A 26,373-nucleotide genomic window follows, 5' to 3' on the forward strand; every position below is an offset into this window, starting at 1 on the left:
CTTTACACCAGGATTGTACGCCCACATTTTGGGGCATTTCTTGACTCGCACTGTTGCATTTTAACCACGGACTTTCCAGTAAGCATGTATGGCTTTTGCTGCAAATTATGTCACAATTGTGGTACATCTGACTAGTAAATCTTCCGCTGTATTTTACATTTAACCCTTTCCTGAAATCTGACAGACGGACAGTGCATGATGGGTCTTTAAAGATGGCTAATGCTCCACAGCGCAGTGGGCTCTATAGCTACCGGGTTCCTGCTTCTATCCAGGGGTTAATGTCTGTGATTGGCACTAACGCTGATTGCAGACATTTAACCCCTCAGATGCTGTGATCAATAGTGACCATGGCATCTGAAAGGGTTTCCCCATTGAGGGGAAGCAGTTAATTCCTTGTGGTAGCCTCGGTCCCTCTGAAGGATCCACAGCAATAGTTTCTATAGGGCCCTGCCTGTGGGAGGGCTCCATAGGAACCTATTGAAAGTTTTTTTTCATCGTTTTACCTTTATAAAAAAAAAATATATATATATATATATATATATATATATATATATATATATATATATGAATAAAAAGTGATCCAAAAAGCATACAAACTCCAAAATGCTATCACTGAAAACTAGAGAATTCCCCCATGAAAAATTAGTCCTAACACAACTCCATAAACGTAACTATAAATAGTTATCGGGTCAGAATATGGCGATGCAATGAAAAAAAAAAATTTTTTCTAAAGTTTTTATTCTTTTCAGTATTAAATCACAAGAAAAACTATATAAATTTGGTATCTCTGTAATCGCACAGACCTAGACAATGGAGGGAACTGGTCAAGTTTACCGCAAAGGCAACGCCGTAAAAAAACTGCCCCCGTACAGTTATGTGAATGGAAAATTAAAAAAAGTTATGGCTCTGGGAAGGCAGGGAGTGAAAAACGCCATATCATTAAGGGGTTAATATTAAAGAGGTTGTCTGTTTTTTTTTCTATTAATGACCTATCCTGAGGTTAGGTCATCGATATAAGATCGTCGGGGGTCTGACATCCGGCACCCCCCCCCGATCAGCTGTTTGAGGAGACGACGCAGTGCGCACGTGCCATCTCCTTTCTCTCTGCTGTATGTCTATGGGACAGCAGACAGGAAGAGAGAAGGGAGACGGCACATGCACGCTCTGACCGCGCTGTCTCCTCATACAGCTGCTCGCGGATATGCCGGACCCACGCTGATCTGATATTGAGGACCTATCCTGAGGATATAGAAGACATCAGTAGGTTATGGCTGGGCCTTGTTGGGTGAATTGGAGACCAGGAGCTACAAATGACGTCCCCTGTGCTGTGTGTATATCATACTGGAGGTAGAAATAGTTAAAGGCATTTTGCTTTATCTGCTAAAAATGAAGTGCATAAGCTATACAAATACATTTGAAGGAAGGGGGTGTTAAAGGGGTTAATGTGGTAATCTTACACAAAGAAAACCATATTATAAAAGTGGAATTACCGGTACAGAATGTGATAAATAAATGAAACTTCATCTTCAGGTTCCAGAGTTTTTTGTTTTTTTTTGTTCTTATTTGATAAAAGAAAATCCACATGAATAAATAATGAAACGGCTAATCATCACAAGTAGGATTACGGATGGCGCAGACTCCGCAGCATTTTGTACAGCTTCTTTGCACTGTAGCAAATAGTTTTCTTTACCCCTGAAAGTGAAAAAAAATAATCAGATTAGAACGGTAATTAACATATTTAATAATACAAATACAGTTTCTTCATTATTACATCGTTTGTTGTTTGGCACTGGAAACCGGAACTGGAAATGAATGGGAGCAGTGCTGCAGCAACCGGCCCCGATTCCCCGGCCACTACGCAGTGGATGGAGCTGTAGTTCTGATGCCCGCTTCCGGCACCGAAGCTACTATTAAAAATATGTCGGCAGAGGAACAGCCTGCCAGAGTTCAAGCACCGTTTTTTGTCCGGCAGAATCCCAGCACTAATGCCAGAAACAGGCCGGATCCAATTATAGTAAATGGAGCCGGGCGGTGCTCTGGTACTTTTTGGCTATGCTGGATATGATGAACTCTGACAGGTTGTTCCTCTGCCGAAACAGCTTGCCGGAAAATTGTAAAGCTAGTGTCAAACTAGCCTGAGCTGTTTAGGAGTAGCTTCGGTGCCAAAGCAGACGTCAGAACTACAGCTGCATCTACTGGAGTGGCTGGGGCTGGGAGTCGGATCCCTGACCATCTCATATTGAGGACCTATCCTAATGATAGGCCATCAATCTACGAAAATCCCAGAGAACCCCTTTAAAGATAACCCATCACTATTACATACCTCTTTAAAAAGGGATTCTCTGACTGGACAATCCCTTTTGCTAGAAGAGACCCCAATGATAAGCTGATCATGGGATGTCCTGGTAGGACCTCTAAGTCCCAGCTGTAATCTTTGTAGTCTCAGCAGAAAATGTGATACCTTACATAGATCAGACTACAAAAATCAATTGACTGCCCCTGCATGGAGCCTTTGGGTCCCCCAGAATAAGGGGCGCTGTTTGCAGCCAACCGGCTAATAGCAGAGGGTCTTCATAGGAGGACTTCTCTCTATTAAAGGGGTTTTCTCAGGATAGGTTATCTCTGACTCTCGGCATCCCCGCCAATCAGCTGTTTGAAGAGTCTGCGGCACTCCAGTGGGCACTGTGGCACAGCTCTACACACTGTATTGAGGAGGTGTTTGGTACTGCAGCCCAGGCCCGTTTACGTGAAAGATTGGGCCCCCCAGAGCGTTCCAGCTTGGGGGACACATGGTAACATGGCTCCATTATTTTTCTTGTTGTGAGTAAAGGTGTATTGCAGGCGTTTGTGCCGTTACCCCCCCCCCCCCCCCTTTTTTGTCTTTCAGGTGGTCTCAAGTACCTTTTGGATCATATCTACCAGTACGAGCAGATTCATAAAGTCTTCCAGCTAGGACTCTAATATTGTTTTGATTGGGCTCTGATGTTAATGGTGGAAAGAGTTTATCCTGAGGATTGGCTGCTATCAGCCCTGGCAGAAATTTTTTTAGCAATTTATGTCAGGCACTCCCTTACCTGAGGTCCGTCTGTGAAGATCTTCATGAACAGTTAAATGGACTTGTCACAATGTTTATTTTTTGGGGTGTAGTCTCTCGGGTGTAGTACTGGGAGGACTTTGTCACTATTCGATCACATGCTGGTTTTTATGGTAAGAGACGTTTAAAATATTGATTGATTGGTATTGGTTTATTTATCTGTTACCAAACAAACAATTTTTTGCTACTGTATGGTTTGGGTATGGAGGAATGAGTGGGGCTTGTGTTACCAAGGAACTGAACTGCAAATAGGCCATGGGGCCAACGAACGTGACGCAGGGGCCCTGGAGCAAGACCTAAAAGCAGACCCATGTTGTAGGTGGGGCAATACAAGTAGGCAGGGACAACATAAGTAAGCAGGGCCAGCAATACTATAGTGCAGCCCAAATTACTGCCCCAGCAGAACCAAATACCACAGTGCAGCACAAAATCCTACCTCCCCTGCTGCAGTATTCAACTGCATCAACGTCCTAAGGACCTGAATTCAAGAAGAGACCTGCGGCCGCCAGCCAGGAGCATAAGTACCTCATGCTTTGAGCACTAATTAATGCTGAAAGCATCAGATCGTTATGTACCTGGCCAATGTTGTAAGCAGGGCTTGGGTGGCCCCCCTGTGCATTGGCCAACTGGAAAATTCTGCAGTGGTATCTATTGCAAGTCCGCCCCCGACGTGAAGTCACTGGCCTAGGAAGATGGCCGGTGCTACAGGATGGATAGAGTACCGTCATTATCACCGGTCCAACTAAAAGTGGGCAGGGGCTGAATCACACCATTTGTGGTGTAGTCTGAGAAGCTGGCATCCACTTTACCTACATGACATTTGAAGAGTTGAGGAAGAAAGTTGAAAAAGGAGGCAGCACTTGGTATTTTACCTTTACAGCCAGCGTGTAATGTGAAAGTGTTATGGAGACCTGGAGGGTCATGTTAAAAATACTGTCACCGACATGATGTCAAGCCCCTTCGAAAAAATATATATTGGTCCAATAGTCATAAACGTATCCATCATTCACCGATCTCTTGGGGCATATTTAATCAGTAAATCACTTTGACAAGTCACAGGAGGCAGAAAAGACTTGTAACCATTGTCTAGGATTTTGAACAAAATCATATCTGGAAAGCAAACTGGCATTCACCCAAGGTACTCCAAGAACAAAGCATCCCACTCTTCTGTAAAGTCTAATGATGCAATATTTTTTTTTGTTATTTTATGCTTTTGTAGCACATTACAGTCATTGCGTGCACTACAAAGCTCCTAATCACTGTTTGTACAGAGAAAGATGTATCGCCAACACACCCTCCACAAAATATTGTAGAGGAAGTGGGATTTTAATGTTGATGGACAGCTTTAAGGGGTTATCCGATCCTGTAAACACCCCCTGAAATGCTTGAGTCCCTCATAAAGAACATACTTACCTGGTCCCCGACTCCTACGTCTCTCGGGATCCCTGCACGGCTACCGCTGTTTTTCCCCCATCTGACGACAGGGGGTGCAGCGAACAGTAGGCCGCGATGGTGACCTGCCCCCTTGCATCACGTGTGACGTCACCCGTGTCCCTATGGGAGCAAGTCACCATCGCGGCCTGCTACTGGCTGCACCCCCTGTCGTCAGATGTTGTGATCTGCACGATAGGCAGATGCAGCGGTGGCCGTGCAGGGATCCCGAGGGACGTAGGAGTCGGGGACCAGGTAAGTATGATCTGTATGAGGGACCCAGGCACTATGGGGTGGTGTTTACAGGATCGGATAACCCCTTTAAATGAATCCCATTGTGTGTGAAGCCTACACTAGCAGAAAATAAAACCAGAAAACATGATCACACAACCAAGGTGGTGCGCCCATTATTTTGGGTTCTATAGCACAATATATGTTCAGGCAGGGTCACAATACTGGGTGGCATCTCCCCTTGTCCTCCTCTGACATTATCGATGCACTACGGAAACTTCTCGTCCATCTATTTCAGAGATTTGACAGATGGACCATCCAGCTTCCCAATGTACCACTATTCGGCCCTTTTCAAAGTTTGCTAATTGCACAAATCTAGCAGGCGTAGTGAACACTTCAACAACACCCGATCATCAGTGATGGAAAACAGTGGCGTCAGACCAAAAACAACAATGCTGCCAGACAAAAAAAGGTCAGTGAAGCATCTGTATGTAAAATAGGGATCTTGGAACACCCTTCAGCTCTGCCATATTGTAAAACAAGCTTTTTATCTTCTCTTTTCATTTTCCGGTAGTGTACATAAATATAGATTCCGGGCAGGGAATTGGAGGTATGCCCTTCAGCATCCACAGGGGAACTGATCATACAGAAATTACTTGGTCAACCTGAAACTAATGGCGGATAATGCAGAACAAAGGGATTTTCAAACGTAAAAGGGACCTAAACCTTATAGAATGTGCAGTGGAAAACTCAGATGCCGTTATCGTCAAAGGACTCTGGCAGTGAATGTAGTGGTATCTGGCTAGACCGGATCTGGTGAACTCTGGCAGGCTGTTCCTCTGCCGAAACAGCCTGCCAGATACCTTGCCTCAGGTGTAAAACAAGCCTAAAACAAAAAGGTAAAAAAAAAAAAAAAAAGAAGAAGAAGATACTGGATTACAAATTTGCCCTGTTAATGGAACTGACTATAACTCCATGTAAGACATGGCTGTTAAACAAGACGCATAATGTATGTGGCGAACAATCCCCCCCAGTGGGCGATTTGCCTGCAGTAAGACAAGCAGACAAATTCAAGCAATTATTAAAACATTACTAGTGAGATTTCCAAATTTAAGGGGAAATGTAAAACTTTCCCAAATGTAATAATACTTTATAATACAAAGATCCTTTTCATGTTCTCAGACGAGAGCTGGAAGACAATTTCTGTCTGACTAATTGCACAATACATAGTCATACACTGCACTTAGCAATAAGTAACCCAAACGAGAATAAAAATAAGCGCCAGGCATCAACAAAACAAAAATTAAAGTGGTTGTTTACTGCTGGGGGTCTTTCTGGCAGAGGGAATCATACTTCCCTGACCCCCGCTGCCGAGTTCCAGCTCCTTCACTCCCCCGGCTCTGCAGCGGCTCTCATGTCCGGTTTGACGTGAGTCACATGGCTGCTGTGGCCAATGACTGGCTGTAGTAGCAGAGATGGGTCCCCCATGTGCCTCAGGATAGGTCATCAATATCTGATTGGCGGGGGTCTGACTCCTGAAAGCCCTGCCAATCAGCTGTTTGAAGAGGAGGCGGAGCTCTACGCGAGCGCTACTAAAGTCCGTATTACACGAGCAAATTATTGTTAAGATCATCGTATGAATGCTTGTTAGCGATCATTTGGCAGTGTAATACTGCCACCGATCCCTCTCGTTTATCGGGTAATCGGGATATTTTATCATTTTTAAAAATCGTGGTTTGACGGCGGCAAACAATGAGACATTATAGGGATGAGCGATGGCTCATCCCTATACTGAGGAGGAGATCACTGCATGTAATAGCAGCGGTCTCCTCCTTTAGTAAGCAGGCGATTGCCTAGAAGGAACTCTTCCCTCCTGCTCTGTTTGTGTAGTAGGGCCCTCACTCTTCATTACACTGCCCGATGTCTTGGAAGTCTCTGCGGCACAGTATAATCCAGGGATGGCCAACCTGTGGCAAAACTACAACCCGCAGCATGCCCAGACTGCCTACAGCACAGCAGGGAATGGTGGGAGTTGTAGTTTTACTACAGCTGCAGAGCCGCAGGTGGGCCAGCCCTGGTATAATCGCTTTAAAGGAGCGAGTACATGCTGCTGCAAGGGAGATGACGGAAGCAGCGCTTGCATGGAGAGCGGCCTCCTCCTCGAACAGCTGATTGGTGGGGGTGGCGGGAGTCAGATATCTATGGCTTATCCTGGGGATCGGTCAGTATTTACTGCCTGCACAATCCCTTTAAAATCACATAAAATTCCACGCAGACGTCAATTTTAACTTCTGAACTTTCTTTTACAAAGACTCCCTGTGAAGGTCAGAGACAACAGAAAAACCAAACCACAAATGAAAGACCTATCAACACAAAACGCAGTGCAATCTGATCGCAGCATGTTATAGAGCAGGAGGAGCTGAGCAGATTGATGTGTAGTTGTCTGGGAAAAGATTCAGTAAAACTTGTAATTTATACATTTACGTCTTTGTTTTGTCCTCTTCCTGTGAGCAGCTATCGGTACAGGAGGGAGGAGTCAGCAGTAATTGACGGCAGTGAGTGTATAAGGGCTCATGCACACGACCGTTTTCACAGATCCGTTGTTCCGCATCTGAGTTTTTTTTTCCCTCCGATTTAAGTCTTTTTCCGTTCCGTTATTCCACAAAACATATCGGTATGGTTTCCGCATTTGATCCGTTTTTTGCGGACCGGAAACGGAAACAGTAACTTATTAATCATCAAACACATGAGCAATATGGGATGGGCATAGCATTTCTACAGTATGGATCCACAAAATACGGATGACATACGGATGTGTTCCGTATTTTTTTGCGGACCCATTGACTTAAATGGGGCCTCGGCCCGTGATTTGCGGACAATAATAATAGGACATGCACAACTTTTTTTGCGGAATGGAAATACGGAAACGGAATGCACACAGAGTACTTTCCGTTGTTTTTGCAGACCCGTTAAAGTGAATGGTTCCGCATTCAGTCAGCAAAAAAAAACGGAACGGAAGAGGAAAGAAAATACGTTTGTGTGCATGAGCCCTAAGTGTGTATACAGAGATAGCGGTCAGTCACTGAGAACACCTCCCTGTACCGAGGGCTGCAGAAAGGCAAGGACATAAAATGTATAAATCACAGGTTTTACGGAATGTTTTACCACCAATCTATATATCAATGTGCTCAGCTCCTCCTGCGCTATAACCTGCTGCCTGCGGATTGGACTGCATTTTGGGATGACAGGACCTCTAAGTCCAAAAAACACAAGAAACTGAATATATCCAAGTAATGGTGTCATAGTAATGTGTCATGTAGTAGCGAGCTATCTGTCATGAGAGAGCTGCACTTTAACCCCTAGACTTAATTGCGGAAAGCACACGGGCGGCTTCTGTTTTTTGGGGATCCGCAGACCGCAAAAAACTGAACGTTCGTGTGCATGAGGCCTTACTCCTCTAACTCTTAGGGACCTGTTTTCTGCAAGAAGAGCTGTATTTCTAAATGGCACCATTTGCAGTACACCTAATGGACAACTTTTAATTTTAGATTTGGGTGGGAGGGTGGTGAGAAGCAGGGGCAGCTTTTTACAGGCCCCAAAAGGTCTTACAACATGTAATTGTCAGACCCCCTTTACTAATTCGCAATGAGATTCAGCGCATTGCTAATTAGAAAATTCAGTATGTTCCAAAGCAGTGCTGCCACCTGCAGGTCTATGTTGGAATATACCTGTAAAAGGCCTCCAGCAGGTTCAGACCTTTCACAGAGAATGAACGGATCCCCCAACCGAGCCGTTCCCAGCCTGGAAGCACAGTGCTTCTGGGTTTTGCGCTCTTAGATGCTGTGGTCACATCTGACATCTGAGGGGTTAAAGGCCTGCAACTGCTGTTATTACCGATCGCAGACGGCAGCTATGGTGCCCGCAAGCAGTGATCATAGGGGTTAAAACAGACCTTTCACCTTCCCCGACACGGATGTTTTAGTAACTACTTGCATTCCTCCTGCAGTAACAATTCTGCAACATCTATTCTTATGACTCTTTGTTGTGCTATTCCTTTATTATTCCTGTTAGAAGTTAGCAATTACTAGCAGTTTGCAATAAAGGGCCATATGGGTGTTACCAGTTGAGGGTGTGCCCCTGCACAGTATGACATTATCCCATCATTGCTGCCAGTGTCAGACCGTGCAGGGACACACCACCAAATGGTAACACCCAGCGGCACTGTTCTTGCAAACCTGATAGCAATTCATTCATAACTTCTAGCAGGAATAATAGAGGACTGGCACTGCACAGTACTTACTAAACCAGACATGTCAGGAGAGGCGATAGGTCCTCTTTATATGCAGTTCAGAATATTCAGCTGGTACACAAAAGCAATGGCCAGAGCCCTCTTCTCTTTTCACAACCTGAAGGCTGTAGATTGGGCAAATCCTGAGGAAGGGGTTCCACGTAGCGGCCGTGGTACAGTAGCGCGCCGCGCGGACTAGAACTGGGTTATATGTGCTTTACCTGAACTTGCTGAGAAACAGCAGCCATTCACGGGAAGCCTAATGATGCATCTCCTGATGGAGGACCTCTGCACCACTGCTCCAGCGGTTCTGGCCATGTACAACCTGCTGACACCTGTAGTTCCACAAGCAGCGAGGAGTCACAGGTTCCAAAAGCCTACTATACATCTTTAAGATTCTCGCTCTGTGTAAAGGACCCTTAAAGGGGTTCTGCAGTTAGTTTTAACTGATGCTTTATCCTCTGGATAGATCATCAGCATCTGATCGGCGGGGATCCGACACCCGGGCCCCCCCGCCGATCAGCTGTTTGAGAAGGCAGCGGCGCTCCAGCAGCGCCACGGCCTGCTCACTGTTTACCGCTGGCCCACTGACGTCACGACTAGTATCAACTAGCATGGACGGGGCTAAGCTCTGTTCACTTGAATGATGCGGTTTTTCCACAGATCTCACGCTTCCTTGAAAAGGGTTAAATCCAAACAAGAAAAGCGCAACGACAATTGACAAGCTGCAGATTTCAAAATCCGCACAGCACGTCAGTTCTGCACCTAAACAAAAAGCACAGTGTACATGACATTTCTCCCATCTCATACACTTTGCTGGTACTGTTTTTCCGCACGCAATCCGCATCGTGTGCGATAGGTAAGGACAAGGAAGCTGTCCGAAACGCGTAGGCGTTGTTTTTGCAACCACTTGTTGTATGGATTTTCTTGAATAAAACCTTGATTTATTGATTCTGAGACACTGCTTTAGTTTTCAACCTTTACAAGCGAAGTGCTTGCAGCACAAATCCTGGGAGCACAAGGAAGGGTCAAGCAGGATCCACGCCACCAAACTGCAAATGGTGAAGCATTCTGGAACGTGAAGCTCTTACCGGCAGTCGCTATCCCTTTAACGCTTTGACTCAAACTCGAAGATTTCACTATGCCAAATATAGCTGTAGAGAGACGGAAAACAGCTGTTACTCATCTCATTCACGGAACAGCGTGTGATAGTAAAAGGACGTCACGTTCACAAACTACAGCACTGTTATTCTCCAGAAACACGTGATTTCCCCCATCTTCAGCATTTATGGCCAATCCATAGGATACGCCAAAAATACTTAACAGGCGCGGACCTATCAGGAGAAAAGAGGTCCGGAGAATCCTGTTTGCCTGCGAGCAGGTTCATCGGGACCCCCGTTCTCATGATAGGCGAGTATTCTAGACGTGTCCATACGCTATAAATGCTGAATATGGAACTATCCCTTTAAAGGGTCAGCGCTCACATTGGGCAAACACATTGGGGCAGATTTATTAAAAGGGGTTATCCAAGAGTATAAAGTGTCCCCCCATTGGCCGGGCCCCCTACATGGAATATACTTACCCCCGCGGCGCTCCCAGTCCCCGCACCACTGCTGCTGCTGCCATTTCTCCCCGTGCACGGATGAAAACATCCGGGGTCGGGGGGAAGCAGACAATGGCGGACAGGGACGAGCCTCCCTAGCATCGCTGGTAATGCTAGGGAGGCTCCCCCCCCCGACACCGGATGTTTTCATCTAGGCACGAGGAGAAGCAGCAGCGGCGGTGTGGGGACAAGAAGCGGCGCAGGGAGCGGGGACCCAGGTAAGCGTTATCCATGTGGGAGGGCCCGGACACTTTATACTCTTGGATAACCCCTTTAACCCTGTCTAGAATCAGTCCATTGCAGTGGTTAACGCTGTATGATTAATTGGGTGCATGGCTCAACACTTTTGTGGAACTTTATATAGGTTGGCTTACTTTACAACACAATTTTGATGCAAAATGTTGTATCGTAGGCCACACCCCCTTTGCAAAGGGCACACCCCCTCATCAAGCAAGGCGCAGTGGATTATTCTCTTTGGCTCATTTGCTTCATAATTATTTCTAAACACTAGATGTTCCAGATTTTGGCACACAATAAACCCGAATTTAGGTGAAGGAACAACATTAAATTTGGGCCATCGTTCTGTGTATCACCAGCTTGTTGAGCAAAGGGGATCTGTCAGCAGTTCTAATCATGCTAATCTGCTGATGGCACTAGGTGGGGAATTGGAAGAGCAGGACAAACATATTTTTAGTGGACTTTATTTTTATTATTAGTGTGCACATGAACTTTTATTCGGCCAGTTTTTGCTTCTGATAGTGCCCAGAAGGCGGAGCTTCACAGCCCCTCCTCTCTTCTCTGAGTGACAGCTGTATTGGTCTCCTGGTTGGATGCTACAGTTGTCACCCAGAGCAATGGAGGGTCTGTGAAGCAGCTCAGTACATAGAGTGCACTTAGTAGTGAAGCTCTGCCTCCTGGGTACAAGGAGCAGTGGCCTGGCTGAATAAAGGCCCCTTTCACACGGGCGAGTATTCCGCGCGGGTGCAATGCGTGACGTGAACGTATTGCACCCGCACTGAATCCTGACCCATTCATTTCTATGGGGCTGTGCACACGAGCGGTGATTTTCACGCATCACTTGTGCGTTGCGTGAAAATCCCAGCATGTTCTATATTCTGCGTTTTCCACGCAACGCAGGCCCCATAGAAGTGAATGGGGCTGCGTGAAAATCGCAAGCATCCGCAAGCAAGTGCGGATGCGGTGCGATTTTCACGCACAGTTGCTAGGAGACGATCGGGATGGAGACCCGATCATTATTATTTTCCCTTATAACATGGTTATAATGGAAAATAATAGCATTCTGAATACAGAATGCATAGTACAGTGATGGCGAACCTATGGCACGGGTGCCAGAGGCGGCACTCAGAGCCCTCTCTGTGGGCACCCGCACCCTGGAGAAAGTCTATGGTGTACCAATATGCCTTAGACTTTTCCTGCCATTCATCATGCAGGACATGCTATGAACAGCACAGGCAGCACATTGAATGTAGACAGGTTATTATAGCTAAATAATAAAGTACATGGAAGATATACGATATTGGCGTTCAGGTTAAATTGCTGTGTTGGCATTTTGCGATAAATAAGTGGGTTTTGGGTTGCAGTTTGGGCACTCGGTCTCTAAGAGGTTCACCATCACTGGCATAGTACAATAGCGCTGGAGGGGTTAAAAAATGTTTTAAAATAATTTAACTCACCTTAATCCACTTGATCGCACAGCCGGCATAAATAAGTGGGTTTTGGGTTGCAGTTTGGGCACTCGGTCTCTAAGAGGTTCACCATCACTGGCATAGTACAATAGCGCTGGAGGGGTTAAAAAATGTTTTAAAATAATTTAACTCACCTTAATCCACTTGATCGCACAGCCGGCTTCTCTTCTGTCTTCTTCTTTGCTGTGTGCAGGAAAAGGACCTGTGGTGACGTCACTCCGGTCATCACATGATCAATCACCATGGTAAAAGATCATGTGACGGACCATGTGATGACCAAAGAAGAAGACAGAAGAGAAGCCGGGCTGCGCGATCAAGTGGATTAAGGCGAGTTAAATTTTTATTTTATTTTTTATTTATTTAACCCCTCCAGCCCTATTGAGCTATGCATTCTGTATTCAGAATGCGATTATTTTCCCTTTTAAACATGTTATTAGGGAAAATAATACAATCTACAGAACACCGATCCAAAGCCCGAACTTCTGTGAAGAAGTTCGGGTTTGGGTACCAAACATGCTGATTTTTCTCACGCGCGTGCAAAATGCATTACAATGTTTTGCACTCGCGCGGAAAAATCACACGTGTTCCCGCAACGCCTGTGTAAAAGAGGCCTAAAAGTTCATTTTCACACTAATCCCGATAATAAAAGTTTTACAAAAAGGTATGTTTGTACTGCTCTCCCTTGCTCCTACCTAACGCTGTCAGCCGTTTTGCATGCATGATCAGAACTGCTGACATACTCCCTTTAAAGGGGCTGGTCCATCTGGGAAATTGATTATATATGGCTAAAATAGGCCATCACATAGATTCACCCACCGCCTATCTGCAGAACGGGGCCCCTAAAGAGAAGGAGAGTACACTGTGCATGTGCGGCCACCTCTCCATTCATCACTATGTGACTGCCAGAAATAGTGCTTGGCTTTTTTCGCAAACGCCAATAGCAGTGAATGGAGGGTGGCTGCGCATGCTCGGCTGCTATCTGTTCTTTCTTCTCGGTGCCATTCTGGAGATATGAGCAGGTCCCAGAGGTGAGGCCCGCACCTATCTGACATTGATAGCGGTCCTAGCAATATGCTATCAATGTCCTAGATAGGCCAACCTCGTTAAAGGAAATGAGTCTCCAAAAATGTTATCTGCCAGTTAAAACTTGATAGTAACACATCTCCTTTTTTCTAATCTGTTTTTATTTTCTGATTGCAGATTTTTTAATTTTATTTCCTGACCATTATTATGGGGGCTGCCATCTTGCCCTTGCTGTTCCTAACAGCATTTACACAGCATTAAAAAAATGGCTTTATGGCAGCCCCATGGTCCATAGACAATGGTCTGGAGGGGTCCTCATTGACTTCTATAGGAGAGTTTTCCGGGCATGCTCTCTGACCTGTGCAGAGGTCATTGTACAAGGAAGGAATAGAGAAGCTTTGACAATCACCCAATGTGAATGGTGGATCCTGTCTTATCTATACACAGAGGTGATATCATTACAGGCAGGATTAGAGCGACAGATAAGCAGGTAACTGCAGTAAAGTGATCTGTACAAAAATAACTGGTGCCAATTATTAGACATAGTGGTCAGTGCGAAAACTGCAGAATTTTTGGTTTTAGTTAAAGGGAATCTGTCACCTATTTTGACCATATAAAACCGTTAACATATCAATGTGCAATAAAGTACCTTCATTCCAGCATGTGTCCTCTTTCTTTTATTAAACTTTTCATTCAGATAAAAAAGCGATTTTTCTGATATGCTAATTAAGCCTCAAGGTGCCCAGAGGGGCGTTATTCCTCTCCTCTAGTGCCCAGTAACGCCCCCTGCAGTGCCCAGCCCGCCTTTCTTCCAAGCCCAGCACGCCTCCTCAAAAATAAATTTGCTCCCACATCCTTGCCGAACGGCGCCGCCCTTTCCACTACGTCATGTAATTTATTCACCCCACCATCCTTGCTTCCTCCTCTCTTGGCCTCCGAAATCTATTTTTCATCTGAATGAAAAGTTGAATAAAAGAAAGAGGACCCATGCTGGAATTAAGGTACTTTATTGCACATTGATATGTTAACGGTTTTATATGGTCAAAATAGGTGACAGATTCCCTTTAAAATATAAAAAGTGACATGGAAAATTAAAAAAACAACATCAAAAAGGTTTTAAATATTTTAAAACATAAAAAAGTGATTTAAAGAACTGATCATTTTCTGTGACACATTCCCTTTAAGCAAACCACAGATTTACCATTTTTGCATTACTTATAATCTGTTTACTGACAACTATAAGAAAATGCCGTACACTTAGTAAAAGGGAAAAAATAAATAAACTGTTTTAATGCATTTGATTTCACACTGTGACCCGTGGGATCATTCAGCACCTCGGGCCCTAATTATTCTGTCATAAATCAGGTCATGACAGTATGGGGCCCCCGGGGCGAACAATACACACGGACTCTGGAAACCTTGTCAAGAGGAAGGGGGTGTAAAAGAATGGGCTGATGAAATGAATGCCTTTAGGACTGAGAAGTAGACTGTCCTACTCTGCTGTCATAGATGTGATGGAAGAGGATGAGCGGAAACAACAATCAATTCAGAGTTCTTCTAGTGTTGGGCGAAGCGAGCTTTGGATGCCTTATCCGAAGTCGCTTCATTCAAAACTTCAGAATAAGAAGGGTCTATTCACACGTCCGCAAAATTGCGGAACGGGTGCGGAGCCATTCATTCTCTGTGGGCCCGGACGAGAAGCGGAGAGCATTTGCGGAACGCGGCCCCGAACATCTGGGTTTCGGCCCCGAACTTCCGGTCCGCAGCTCCGCAAAAGATAGAACATGTCCTATTCTTGTCCGCAGCTGCGGACAAGAATAGGCATTTCTTTAGCGGGTGCCGGCCGGGTGTGTTGCGGGTCCGCAACACACCACGGACGTGTGAATGGATTCTAATACTGTACAGAGATTAGTCTCCATACAGTAATAGAATGTATGGGCTCCGATGAGCCGAAGTTAGTTATTCACAAAGTCGCACGTGACTTTATTGAATAACTTCAGTAATTGGTTTTTAAAGTGGAAAACCACTTTAAAACTTGAAATCCAACTCGGCTTTGGTTCCAACTGGTACCTCGGAACTGAGACGGAGTTCGGTTTCGAGTTTTAAAGTGTTTTTTTCACTTTAAAAACCAATTACCAAAGTTATTCAACAAAGTCACGCACGACTTCGCAAATAACTAACTTCGGCTCATCGGAGCCCATACATTCTAATACTGTAAGGAGACGAATCTCTGTACAATATTATGCCGAAGTTTTGAACGAAGTGACTTCACTCAACACAAATTTTTTTTTAAAAAATTCAAACACCATATTTGCTCATTCGGAGTATATTAAGGGAGTCCCCCGTCCTTCCAATAGTGGAGTGGAGAATGGCCACAAGACATTCATTTGTTTCTGCAAAAAGAATCAGATGATGCTTCATTTCTCCTGGGGTGGTACTACACGAAAAGGGGACACTCGCTGTCAGCACAAATCACATCTGATGGTTAAGCGTCCTAACAGTACAGCACCCTATGATCACCGTATTGGACCAGTAGAACATCAAGGGATTGTGGACAACCCCTTTAAAGCGAGTCTGTCAGCAGTTTGACCCTCCCCCAGGGCGCCAAGTTTGGAAGTGCCCTGAAGATGGTCCCTGCATGTGCAGTGCCCTTGGCTCCCTGCATTGAAAGCGCCTGGATCAGAGATTATAGCGACCGCAGTATCTAAGCGTTTAGACAGATGGAAAAGGCTCCCTCTGTCACCCAGTCAGCCCCCCACAATGCAATTGTGGGGTTCCGAGCAGTGAAGGTCCACAGGCTTGCCATCTCAATACTATTAAACCCTGCTAGGATGGAATAGGACAGTGCTGACGGCACAATACACTGCAATAAATAAGTATTGTGGTGTATTATAGAAGCAATGACATGCTCAAGTGCTGTAGAGGGACAAAGACAAAAAAAAAGTTTCATAAAATGTTTAAAATGATTTTTTTTAAACCAAATATTAAAAGAAAAAACATTTTCCATTTACTAGGTACAAATCAAAATAAAAGAACATAATTGATTACCGCGTCAGTTAAAGTCCGAATGATTAAAATATTTCATCCCACACAGTGAGCATCATGAAAAGAAAAAAAAACACCTAAAATGTTGCAGAAATCTAAAAAGCCACAAATGTCTGGAGAAATGATTGAGAAAGTAAAGTCACTTTCTGATGTCACTTTTCTGCCACAAACATCGGGATAAATCCTGCCTACATCTTCGCAGCAGATTTGGAACTCTGTATCAGAGAAAACAAAGGTCTGACTGCTGTAATGATACATTAAAGGGAATATGTCAGATCTGAATTAGAGTAAGTGGTATACGGTGTATGTGACGCCTAGTCCGGTTATATCATTTTTATCTTCATACTCACTTGCGTTCTGATGCTGTGCTCTAACAAACCAGCAGTAAAATGCACTGAGAGGACTCCTGCGTTCACACACATAATGTGGAGGACTTCAGGAGGAGTCCTCTCAGTGCATTTTACTGCTGGTTTGTGGGAGCACGGCGTCAGAACACAAGTGAGTATGAAGATAAAAATGATATAACCGGACTTGGCGTCTCTTACACTATACACTGCTTACTCTAGTTTAGGAGGCGTTTTTGGGGACGACGGCTTCCCTTTAAGAGGTAAATCAGCACAAATCAGCAAAACTATGCAAATACCCTGGTAGAACCAAGGCAGAACATCAGCATCGCCATCAAGCTCCTACCTTGCTGTACCACAATCCCGCAGTCGGGGTCCTGAGCTACTTGTAGTAACACCTCTTCTACATCCCGATTCCTTCCCGGCTGGTCCACAAGATCTGTAATATTCTGTTGTAAATGCTTTGGCAAACTCATCAGCTGCAAAAACTGACCCTCTGGACTCTTATCTACCTGAACATAAAATAAGTTATGAATTAGTATACAAGGCGCATAGTCTTTTCTTCATAATTAAAGGGAACCTGTCAACAGGATTGTGTGTATAGAGCTGAGGACATGGGTTGCTAGATGTGTGTGCTTTTATTGTGTAAAAAAACAACGATTTAATACATATGCAAATTAACCCGAGATGAGTCCTGTACGTGAGATGAGTCAGGGACAGGAGTCATCTCAGGTTAATTTGCAAATGTATCAAATCGTTTTTTTTACACAATAAAAGCACACAGAGCTATGGGGACTGGATATTATGGATGTCATAGCGGCCATCTAGCAACCCATGTCCTCAGCTCTATACCCAAAATCCCGGTGACAGGTTCCCTTTAAGCAGTAATTCTCAACCATTGTGGGCAAGGTACATCTTTCTCACCTTCCGGCAGCCTGTAATACCCTCATGACCTACCTACAGGCTCTCTGTAAACGTTCACAGACCTACTTAGTTCCTAAAAACGCACATCTTCTGAAAAACACCAACTGGGGACACAGAGGGGGGGGGAGGGAGGGGGCAGGAGGAGAGATGATGCTGCAGACTCTCTAAGCCCATGTATTGGACTAATGTTGTGAGAACAGAGGCAAAGGGCACACTGTTCAGTAGTGGGCTTCCTAGTGCAATGAAATGTATACATCACAGGTCTGGCGGCACTACATCCAATACCCAGTGGCGTTCCTACCATACAGGCAAACCACGCAGCTGCTATGGGGCCTGAAGTGGAGGAGAGGCCCCGCCCTCTAATTGCTCTTGTTTATATTTCTAAAGCTAAAGGACCTTTGATTAGGTCATCACAGGTCCTGTAAGGGAACCGCACAGTGTAAAGTGTAGCTCCCAGGTTAGAACAGTGTATCTGCCAGGACCTGTGATGACATCATCTTCAACATCACAGGTCCTGCAGAATCTAGCAAAGGAACTGCACCAAAAATTGTGTAGTTCTTAGGTTTGAAAGGTACATCTGCCAGGACCTGAGATGACATCATCACAGGTCCTTCAACCCCCAACAGCAAGTATTAGAAGTTCACAATCATCTCTGCATTGATCCATACAGACTGGAATGGAGTGGTATGAGGAGGTCCTCCACTTCTCGTCATTTACCCCCCCCCCCCCCATGCCCTGTTTTTACTCATTGCTCACTTATGTATAATACTTCAGACAGCTACAGTGACCACTACCTCATGTACCTCACACACACAGTTACCATAATGTATAACTGACCACATATATCTGTAAACACTCCATCTATGCATCTACTGTATTATACCTTCTATGTCTCACATCAATACACTGCTCTGTGTAAATATATATATATACACACACACACTGCATATATTACACAGTATTATATATGCAATATGTACAGATATATAGTATATATCGCAGTGTACTGATATGTTGTTAGGTACGAGGTATAATAGATGAAGTGTGTACAGATATATAGTATATACAGCAGTGTACTGATATGCGAGGTACGAGCTGTCAGTACACTGCTGTATTTACTATATACCTGTACACACTGCATATATTATACCCCGTACCTCACATATCAGTACACTACTGTATACACTATATACCTGTACACACTGCATATATTATACCCCGTACCTCACATATCAGTACACTGCTGTATTCACTATATACCTGTACACACTGCATATATTATACCCTGTACCCCACACATCAGTACACTACGGAATATACTATATACCTGTACACACTGCATATATTATACCCTGTACCCCACATAACAGTACACTGCTGTATACTCTATATATCTGTACACACTGCATCTATTATACCTCTTGTGTGCCAGGGCTGTTTTGTATCCCAATCCGGCCCTGATGGCATAAATTATAAAACGCAGCAGCAAGAATAGTTCATGAAACAACGGGAGAGGCCTGGAATGGGTAGTGGGAGGGGCTATAAAAGGGGAATGGGGGCCCAATTTAGATTCTTGCTATGGGGCCCAGTGATTTTTATGTACGCCCCTGCTAATACCCATGTACTGCCATTAATGTGATTGTCTTTTTTTAAAATAGGTAAGTTTTATATAAAAATATACTATTCCCCTTCACTTTCCCACTTTCCCTTAGCAGTCATTTTCCATTTTGATTCGGTGTTCGTGAAATTCAGCATTCCTATCCTTATTATCCCCATTACTGGTGACAATGACCCTGCATAAACCCGCAGATTTGTGTATGGTGGCCTCCTGTCTGCTTGGTGGTCAGAAAGAAGCAGCTTATTAGTCGTCTCGGGTTCGGAGGTACTCTTGGAATTCGCTTATTAAGTAAGGCCTCCCACGTGACTGCTGAAGCTAGTGACTGACCTGTCCTTAGTATCTGATCGGTGGGGGATCCAACACCTGGGAACCCCGCCGATCAGCTGTTTGAGAAGGTACCGGCGCTTCTGAAAGCTCCACGGCCTTCTTGTCCGTACTTACCGCCGTACACTGTATAGTGACTGTGCTTGGTATCACGCTCTGTCTGATTTACTTCAATCGGGCTGAGCTGCACCTAGGCCACATCACCGACGAACATGTCATCACGTGGCCTAAGGAAAGCTGCAAGCGCCGCTGCCTTCTTGACCGATACCCGGGACCCCCGCCAATCAGATACTGATGACCTATCCTTATGATAGGTCATCAGTATTCAACTATTGGAAAAACCCTTTAAGGGAAGGGGATGGGGCCAGTCCAGCCAGAGACAGTTACAATAATTTACACCTGAAAACCGTAGATAAGAAAACCTTAGCTTCTGGTGCATGCACAGCACAAGATGGAGGCCTGCGCCTCTCAATAAAGTGCCCGCTTTATACACCAGTATAAACAGCCTTTACTAAACGAATCCCATAGGCTTTTGTTTTAAGAGAGAAACCTCTATTGTTTGCCTTGTATCAGACAGGACAGGACTACTGACTTTATAACATAGTGGCTTCATTATGACAGCAGAAGCTTTGATCGATGGTGGTCCAGGTGCCAAGAACCCCCACCATTTGCTGGAAAAGGGGCAGAATTGCTCACACTGTTGCACAACCCTGACCATCTCTGGCTGGGCATATGGGTATTCTGACCTCAGCCAAATAGCCGAGATCAGGGTTCCCCTTTAAAGGTAGGAAGTAGGGATTTCTCTAGAACAGTTTTACCCTTGGTAATAGAGTTTGGAATCATTATTACCATGTTGTAGTCGGCACCATCCAGCATACTGACCCGAGTACCCGAGCCATACCACTGGAGATCTGGAATACGCCAGAAGTACTGTAGTAGGTCCGGATCACTCTAGCACTAAATCGGAGCTATTCCAATAATATTAGAGAATTGTATAAAAATGTATTGCACTTTCAAAGGCAGTTTAGGCTTTTCGCTTGAAATTAAGTTCCCTGATCCTCGCAGGCCCTTTTACCTCTATTCGGCCCTGTGCTTGCTTGTACACAGCCTGGGGACACTCCTGTAGTATGTTACTGTACAGCTTCTGAAAATGTCCAATGTTCGGTCTAACAATATTCATCACTTTGGCTTTATCTTCACCAATTATCATCCTGAAGTCACCTAAAGAGAAGGAATAAGAGCATACAGTATAATCAAAACTAATATATTATATAAAGCTGTGTGTGTGTGTGTGTGTGTGTGTGTGTGTGTGTGTGTGTGTGTGTGTGTATATATGTCGCTAAAGGAATCCACACAGTCGCATTTACAATCACGAAATTTGGCACACAGGTACATCAGGTGTCCGGGAAGGTTTTAGACCAGGTCTCAGCTCTCTAGTTCATGAGATATTCCCCAAAAAATGCATTAGCCAATAGAAGCCTGGTCACATGACCCTCATCAGCCAACAGAATCTCGCAGGCCCTTAGTCTCCACATACACACAGTTTTACACCAGGTTTCCATAACAACCCAGCCATTTTTCTTCACTGCTGCAGATCAGCTTTAAAGGGGCAGCTGTGGATGACACTGTTAAGGGAGCAGATAGGGTGGCCATTCAGGCCACCCTGAAAAGAGAGACTTAAAAACCCTGCCCCCAGGTCCCGCTAAGTCACACCCCCCACTACGCATATAAAAGGTCAAAATCAGCTACTGTCAGCTGCAGGGGTGGGAGGGAGGGTGACTTTCTCCCTGCAGCTCATGCTCAGACAGCACAGTGCTGCTGTCTGAGAGTAAGCTGTTCAAAAGGACATGCCTGTGTCCATCCAGGCCCTGCACCGGACGAAGGACAGGGAGTCTGAAAGCCAGACTGTCCGGCCTAAAACCGGACCTCTGGCTACCCTAAGGGCAGGCTGCTGTGGAGGTCACAGTTAAGGGGACGGTCCGCTATGGAGGTCAGTGTTAAAGGGCAGATTGCTGTAGAGGCCACTGTTAAGGAGAAAGGGTGTTGTGGAAATCACTGTTAAGGAGATGGGGTACTGTGGAGGTCACTAATAAACGACCAGCCGCTGTGGAGGTCACTGTTAAAGGGGCAGGGAATGGTGGAGGTCACAGTTAAGGGGACGGTCCGCTACGGAGGTCAGTGTTAAGAGGCTAGGTGCCGTAAAGGTCACTGTTAAGGGGGTGGGGTGTTGTGGAAGTCACATTTTAAGGAAACGGAGCTCTGTGGAGGTCACTGTTAAGAGAGCGGGGTACTGTAGAAGTCACTGTTAAAGGGGCAGTCACTGTGGCGGTCTCTGTTAATGGGGCCGGGAATGGTGGAGGTCAGTTAAGGGGACTGTAACCTATGGTCAGTGTTAAAGGGCTGGTGCTGTAGAGGTTACTGTTAAGGGGGCGTGCCCCTGTGGAGGTCACTGTCAAGGGGGTGGGGTGTTGTGGAACTCGCTGTTAAAGGGGCAGGCTTCTGTAAAGGTCAAAGCTAAGGGGGTGGGCTGCTGTGGAAGTCCGATTTTAAGGAGACGGGGCAGTGTGTGTGGGGGTGGGGGGTTAGTGTTAAGGGGTGGGGGGCTGTGGATTTCAGTGTTATAGTGTATACTGTCGATATATCTTTTAATGGCATACACAAACATTTAATGGAATAGATAAAATATACCGTGCGAAGCCGGGTCCTTCAGCTATTATTTTCTCCCCAGAAGACACACTTTTTTACCCCAAAGTAGGGGGAAAATATCACTGCATCTTATGGGGTGAATACTAATGAAGCACTCATTAGTACCGGAGAACCAGGAAGCAGCGCATGCAGCGCTCTACGGGCCCTGTACTCACAGCTTCCTGGTCCTCTGCCGTTGGCCGTACAAGTCAGGTCACAGCACAGCCAACGGCAGGAAGAAGTAGTGAGGGCGCTGGAGGTGAGGAGCGGCGGCGTCCGTAGCAGGAGAGTTAAGTGGATTATTTTTTTTTTATGCCATATGAAGGATGTAGGCTGTTGATATAAGGCATGGGGGCTTATTTATATTGGGGCTCTTTCACATTGGGGTCTGATTTTTCTTCCTTAACTCGATCAGATCTTCTAGTGACCCTCGTAACCATAACAAAGGCAAAGCCCGCCGTCTGCTCATCATTGAATCATACGCCAGCCGCCCCGAATAAAAACTATTCAAGACGATGTAACAAAAGATGAATCACTGCTGCATACACCTTGCAAAAGAAGGAAAAGAAATGAAATCTGTAGAGCTCGTCATACTTTCCCCCGGCCGCCCACCTGCAGGCTGTGTAATCCCTATCTATTGAAAGCAAGAGGACGACTGCAGCTGCATCCTCTTCTGCGCAGGCGCTGAACAGCAGATGAAAGCATTCAGCGCATGCGCAGATACAGACAGCAGCATCTCCTGTGTCCGCTCATGTGCTGGACACGTTCTGTGCATGCCCCGAGAAAACACTTGTGTGGATAAATCACTTGACAGCCATCCTTATGCTTCCTATGGATGAGGCGACAGCAGCGCCGCACCGTTAACACAGACGGGGGGCTTCTAAAGAAAAATTGGCGCAGCTGTAACGTTCATTGTGCCACTACAAACTATTTAGGGGCCTTTAGCACATTTTATTTTTACAATTTTATATATATTTTTTTAACTTCTGCATGCACAATGACTTCTTCTGCGCCCATTGTACACCTGGTCTCACCTGAATACGAAAGACCAGCGATCTGCAGGTAGAAATCTTCTTCAGAAAAGCTTTCAGGTAACATGAGGAAGGAGGCTAGGACAGCGCTCTTCAGGTTGCTGTTCAGCGCTGCTTTGAGCCGCCCGTTCTCTTTCTGCACCAGAATTTTCACCTGTAATAAGCATGTTTGCACACGATGAAGAAGCTGCCTATTACCGTGTATAAATACATAGGCGACCTCTGATTTAATACTGAGATTTTGCATCACACAGAAGTCGACACACAGATCTCTATCTGAAGCCTTTCTGGAGCTGCCAGGTAAAATGTTCACCCCTGAGGCGAGCTCTGTCGAAAGAATAATGGAGCTATTAAGTTATATAAAAAGGAAGACTTTGTGGCAAACACTAATTGTACTAATATGACCCAGAATGAAAAAGTGGCCTTCGATGCCACCTAGTGGACAGCGTGAAAACTGTCTGTCCGAATGTCACAGAGAAGATAACATTATGTATGATTACAGGGGTTCTCCGGGAGTATAATATGCTCAGGATAGATCATCAATATCTGATCGGACCACCGCCAATCAGGCGTTTGAAGAGGCCTCAGTGAGCGCCGTGGCCTCTTCCTAGGTGAGAGACTTCACGTACATCAGTGACGTGACCTAGGTGCAGCTCAGTCCCATTCAAGTGAATACCAAGCACAGCCACTATACAATGTGCGGCGCTGTGCTTGTCAAACTGTCAGAAGGCAGCGGCGCTCACAGTAGTGCCATGACAGCTGATCGGGAGTCAGACCCCCACGATCAGATACTGATGACCTATCCCAAGGATAGGTCATCAATACTGAACCCCCCCCCCACCCAAAAAAAAAAAAAGTTAATTATGTAAAGAAGACAAAAATGGGACTTGTGCAAAAAATTGACAACTTTCTCATTTTGGGGGGCATACACATGACATTAGCTGTTTTGTGGTTGGCAAATTGCGGATCCGCTACCTACTGTAAGAAGGAACAAGGAGCCGTCATTGACGGAAGATACGTGTCACCGAGGTTCCTGGCCTCGGTGAGGTAAGAACCGGGTTTTTTCCTGAAGTGTCAGGTCTGTAGTGCAATCTGACACTTCAACTGTTAGAATGGCTGTAAAGCCAATCCGGGCCGGTTCTTATTGGGAGCAGCCACAGAGAAGGGTGGGTGGCTGTTCCCCACGGTTCCAGGCCGGGTTTTGGCTGGAATATAAAAAACCCAGCCAGCATGTTCAGGTGGGGTGGATTATCCTCCATCTGCTAGTGGAGTGCTGGCAGTCTGGGTGTTGGAGCGTGAGGGTTTGGGCCTGGACTAAGCCTGCTACATTGTTTATGGACAGAAGCACATGGACTAAGCCTGCTACATTGTTTATGGACAGAAGCACATGGACTAAGCCTGCTACATTGTTTATGGACAGAAGCACATGGACTAAGCCTGCTACATTGTTTATGGACAGAAGCACATGGACTAAGCCTGCTACATTGTTTATGGACAGAAGCACATGTATTAAGCCTGCTACATTGTTTATGGACTTATGTGCTGCAGTCTGGTGTGAACTAACACCAGACTCAAGGTGACTGTTTTTCTTGAAATTATTATTTTGTGACTTTACGTCTGTGTGAATAAAACAGTGCACTAGTTAAGTTAAAGACGTTGTCATTGCCTCTGTACTGCGTCCGCAAGCCTGTCTACCAGAGCAAATCCCCACACTACAGATGCGGTATGTGTGCATCCTGTTTATTTTGTGGTCCCCACTGAAAAAAAAAAGGCCTATAATTTCAAAAAATGGACAAGAGGAGGACATGTTCTATAATTTGTGGCTTGGCCACACAGATGAGGACAGCACACTGATGACACGGATCGTCTGCGTGCGATCTGCAAAAAAAAGGAAGGTTGTACAGGGCATGCTGTCACTTGCAGTGCCCCCCACCCCCTAAACAATGCAAAGAGCCAGGAAGTAAAACATCCCCCTGCTCCCTGAATTTTGCACCTTCAGCTCTATATAATGTTAAAGCTAAGGCTAGGTCCACACCTGCGTTTTAGCATCCCTGTTCTGTTCCAGCAGAGGAGCAGAATACCCGAATTACCATATCCAGACACCACCGGGGCTAGCTGGATCCCTGTTCACTATAATGGGATCTGTCGGGTGTCTGGAAAAAATGCCAGCTTTCTGCTTGGAAAAAAACGCTGTATGTAGCAGAATTTTTCTGGCAGAAAGTCAGGGTTCATGCCAGAAACCTGACGGATCCCATTATAGTGAATGGGGAGGCGGTGGACCCAGGCTATGCCGGATATGGTTCCAGTCGTCTGCTCACGATCTTCTGCCGAAACAGAGTACTGGAATACTGTAAACCTAGCCTAAGATTGTGGGGGGTTAGTACGATGCCAAAATCCAAGCTATAGCTCTGATGTGACAAACATTTAAAGTCATCATATATGTCCTTGGCAGTGAAAGGGTTAAAGCATACCGTGCTTTTAAAAGCATTTAATTAAAAATGAGTAAACTTACGAATATAAACTATTGTGCGTGCTCAGTGCGGCAGTCTCCCTACACTGGTGAGGATCCTCAGTGATGTGCTGTGCATGCGCCACCTCCTTGAAATGTGCCCAAGGGGGTGGGGTGGGCAGTCTTGCTGAGCTAGGGACAGCCCCCAGGGCACCCGCCATCTAATTTGCATCAGATAAAATGTCTCTTTCTGTACATATCTACCAAGTGATGTTCGGGTCCATTCACAAGTCCGCAATTCCGTTCCGCATTTTGCGGAACGGAATTGCGGACCCATTCATTTCTATGGGGCCACACTATGTGCTGTCCGGCTCCGGAAATGCGGATCCACACTTCCGGGTCCGCAATTCCGTTCCCGAAAAAAATAAAAATAGAACATGTCCTATTCTTGTCGGCAATTGCGGACAAGATTAGGCATTTTCTATTATAGTGCCGGCGATGTGCGGTCGGCATGATGCCGACCGCACATTGCTGGGGTCCGTGTTTTGCGGATCCGCAAAACACATACGGATGTGTG

General features: G+C 45.5%; 1 protein-coding gene across 1 annotated transcript in view; it reads right to left on the minus strand.

Annotated features, from left to right (window-relative positions):
• Positions 1-732: 732 nt before the first annotated feature.
• The window catches only part of TAMM41 (TAM41 mitochondrial translocator assembly and maintenance homolog), a 45,404-nt gene continuing 19,763 nt past the window's right edge, over positions 733-26,373 (minus strand). Inside the window, 5 exon segments of the mRNA XM_044301305.1 lie at positions 733-1,692; positions 10,136-10,198; positions 17,112-17,277; positions 20,707-20,852; positions 23,351-23,501. Of these exon segments, the coding sequence (XP_044157240.1) occupies positions 1,622-1,692; positions 10,136-10,198; positions 17,112-17,277; positions 20,707-20,852; positions 23,351-23,501 (597 nt within the window). The 3' untranslated portion in view covers positions 733-1,621.

The sequence above is a fragment of the Bufo gargarizans genome, chromosome 7 (assembly GCF_014858855.1).
Source record: "Bufo gargarizans isolate SCDJY-AF-19 chromosome 7, ASM1485885v1, whole genome shotgun sequence".
NCBI classification, from domain to species: domain Eukaryota; kingdom Metazoa; phylum Chordata; class Amphibia; order Anura; family Bufonidae; genus Bufo; species Bufo gargarizans.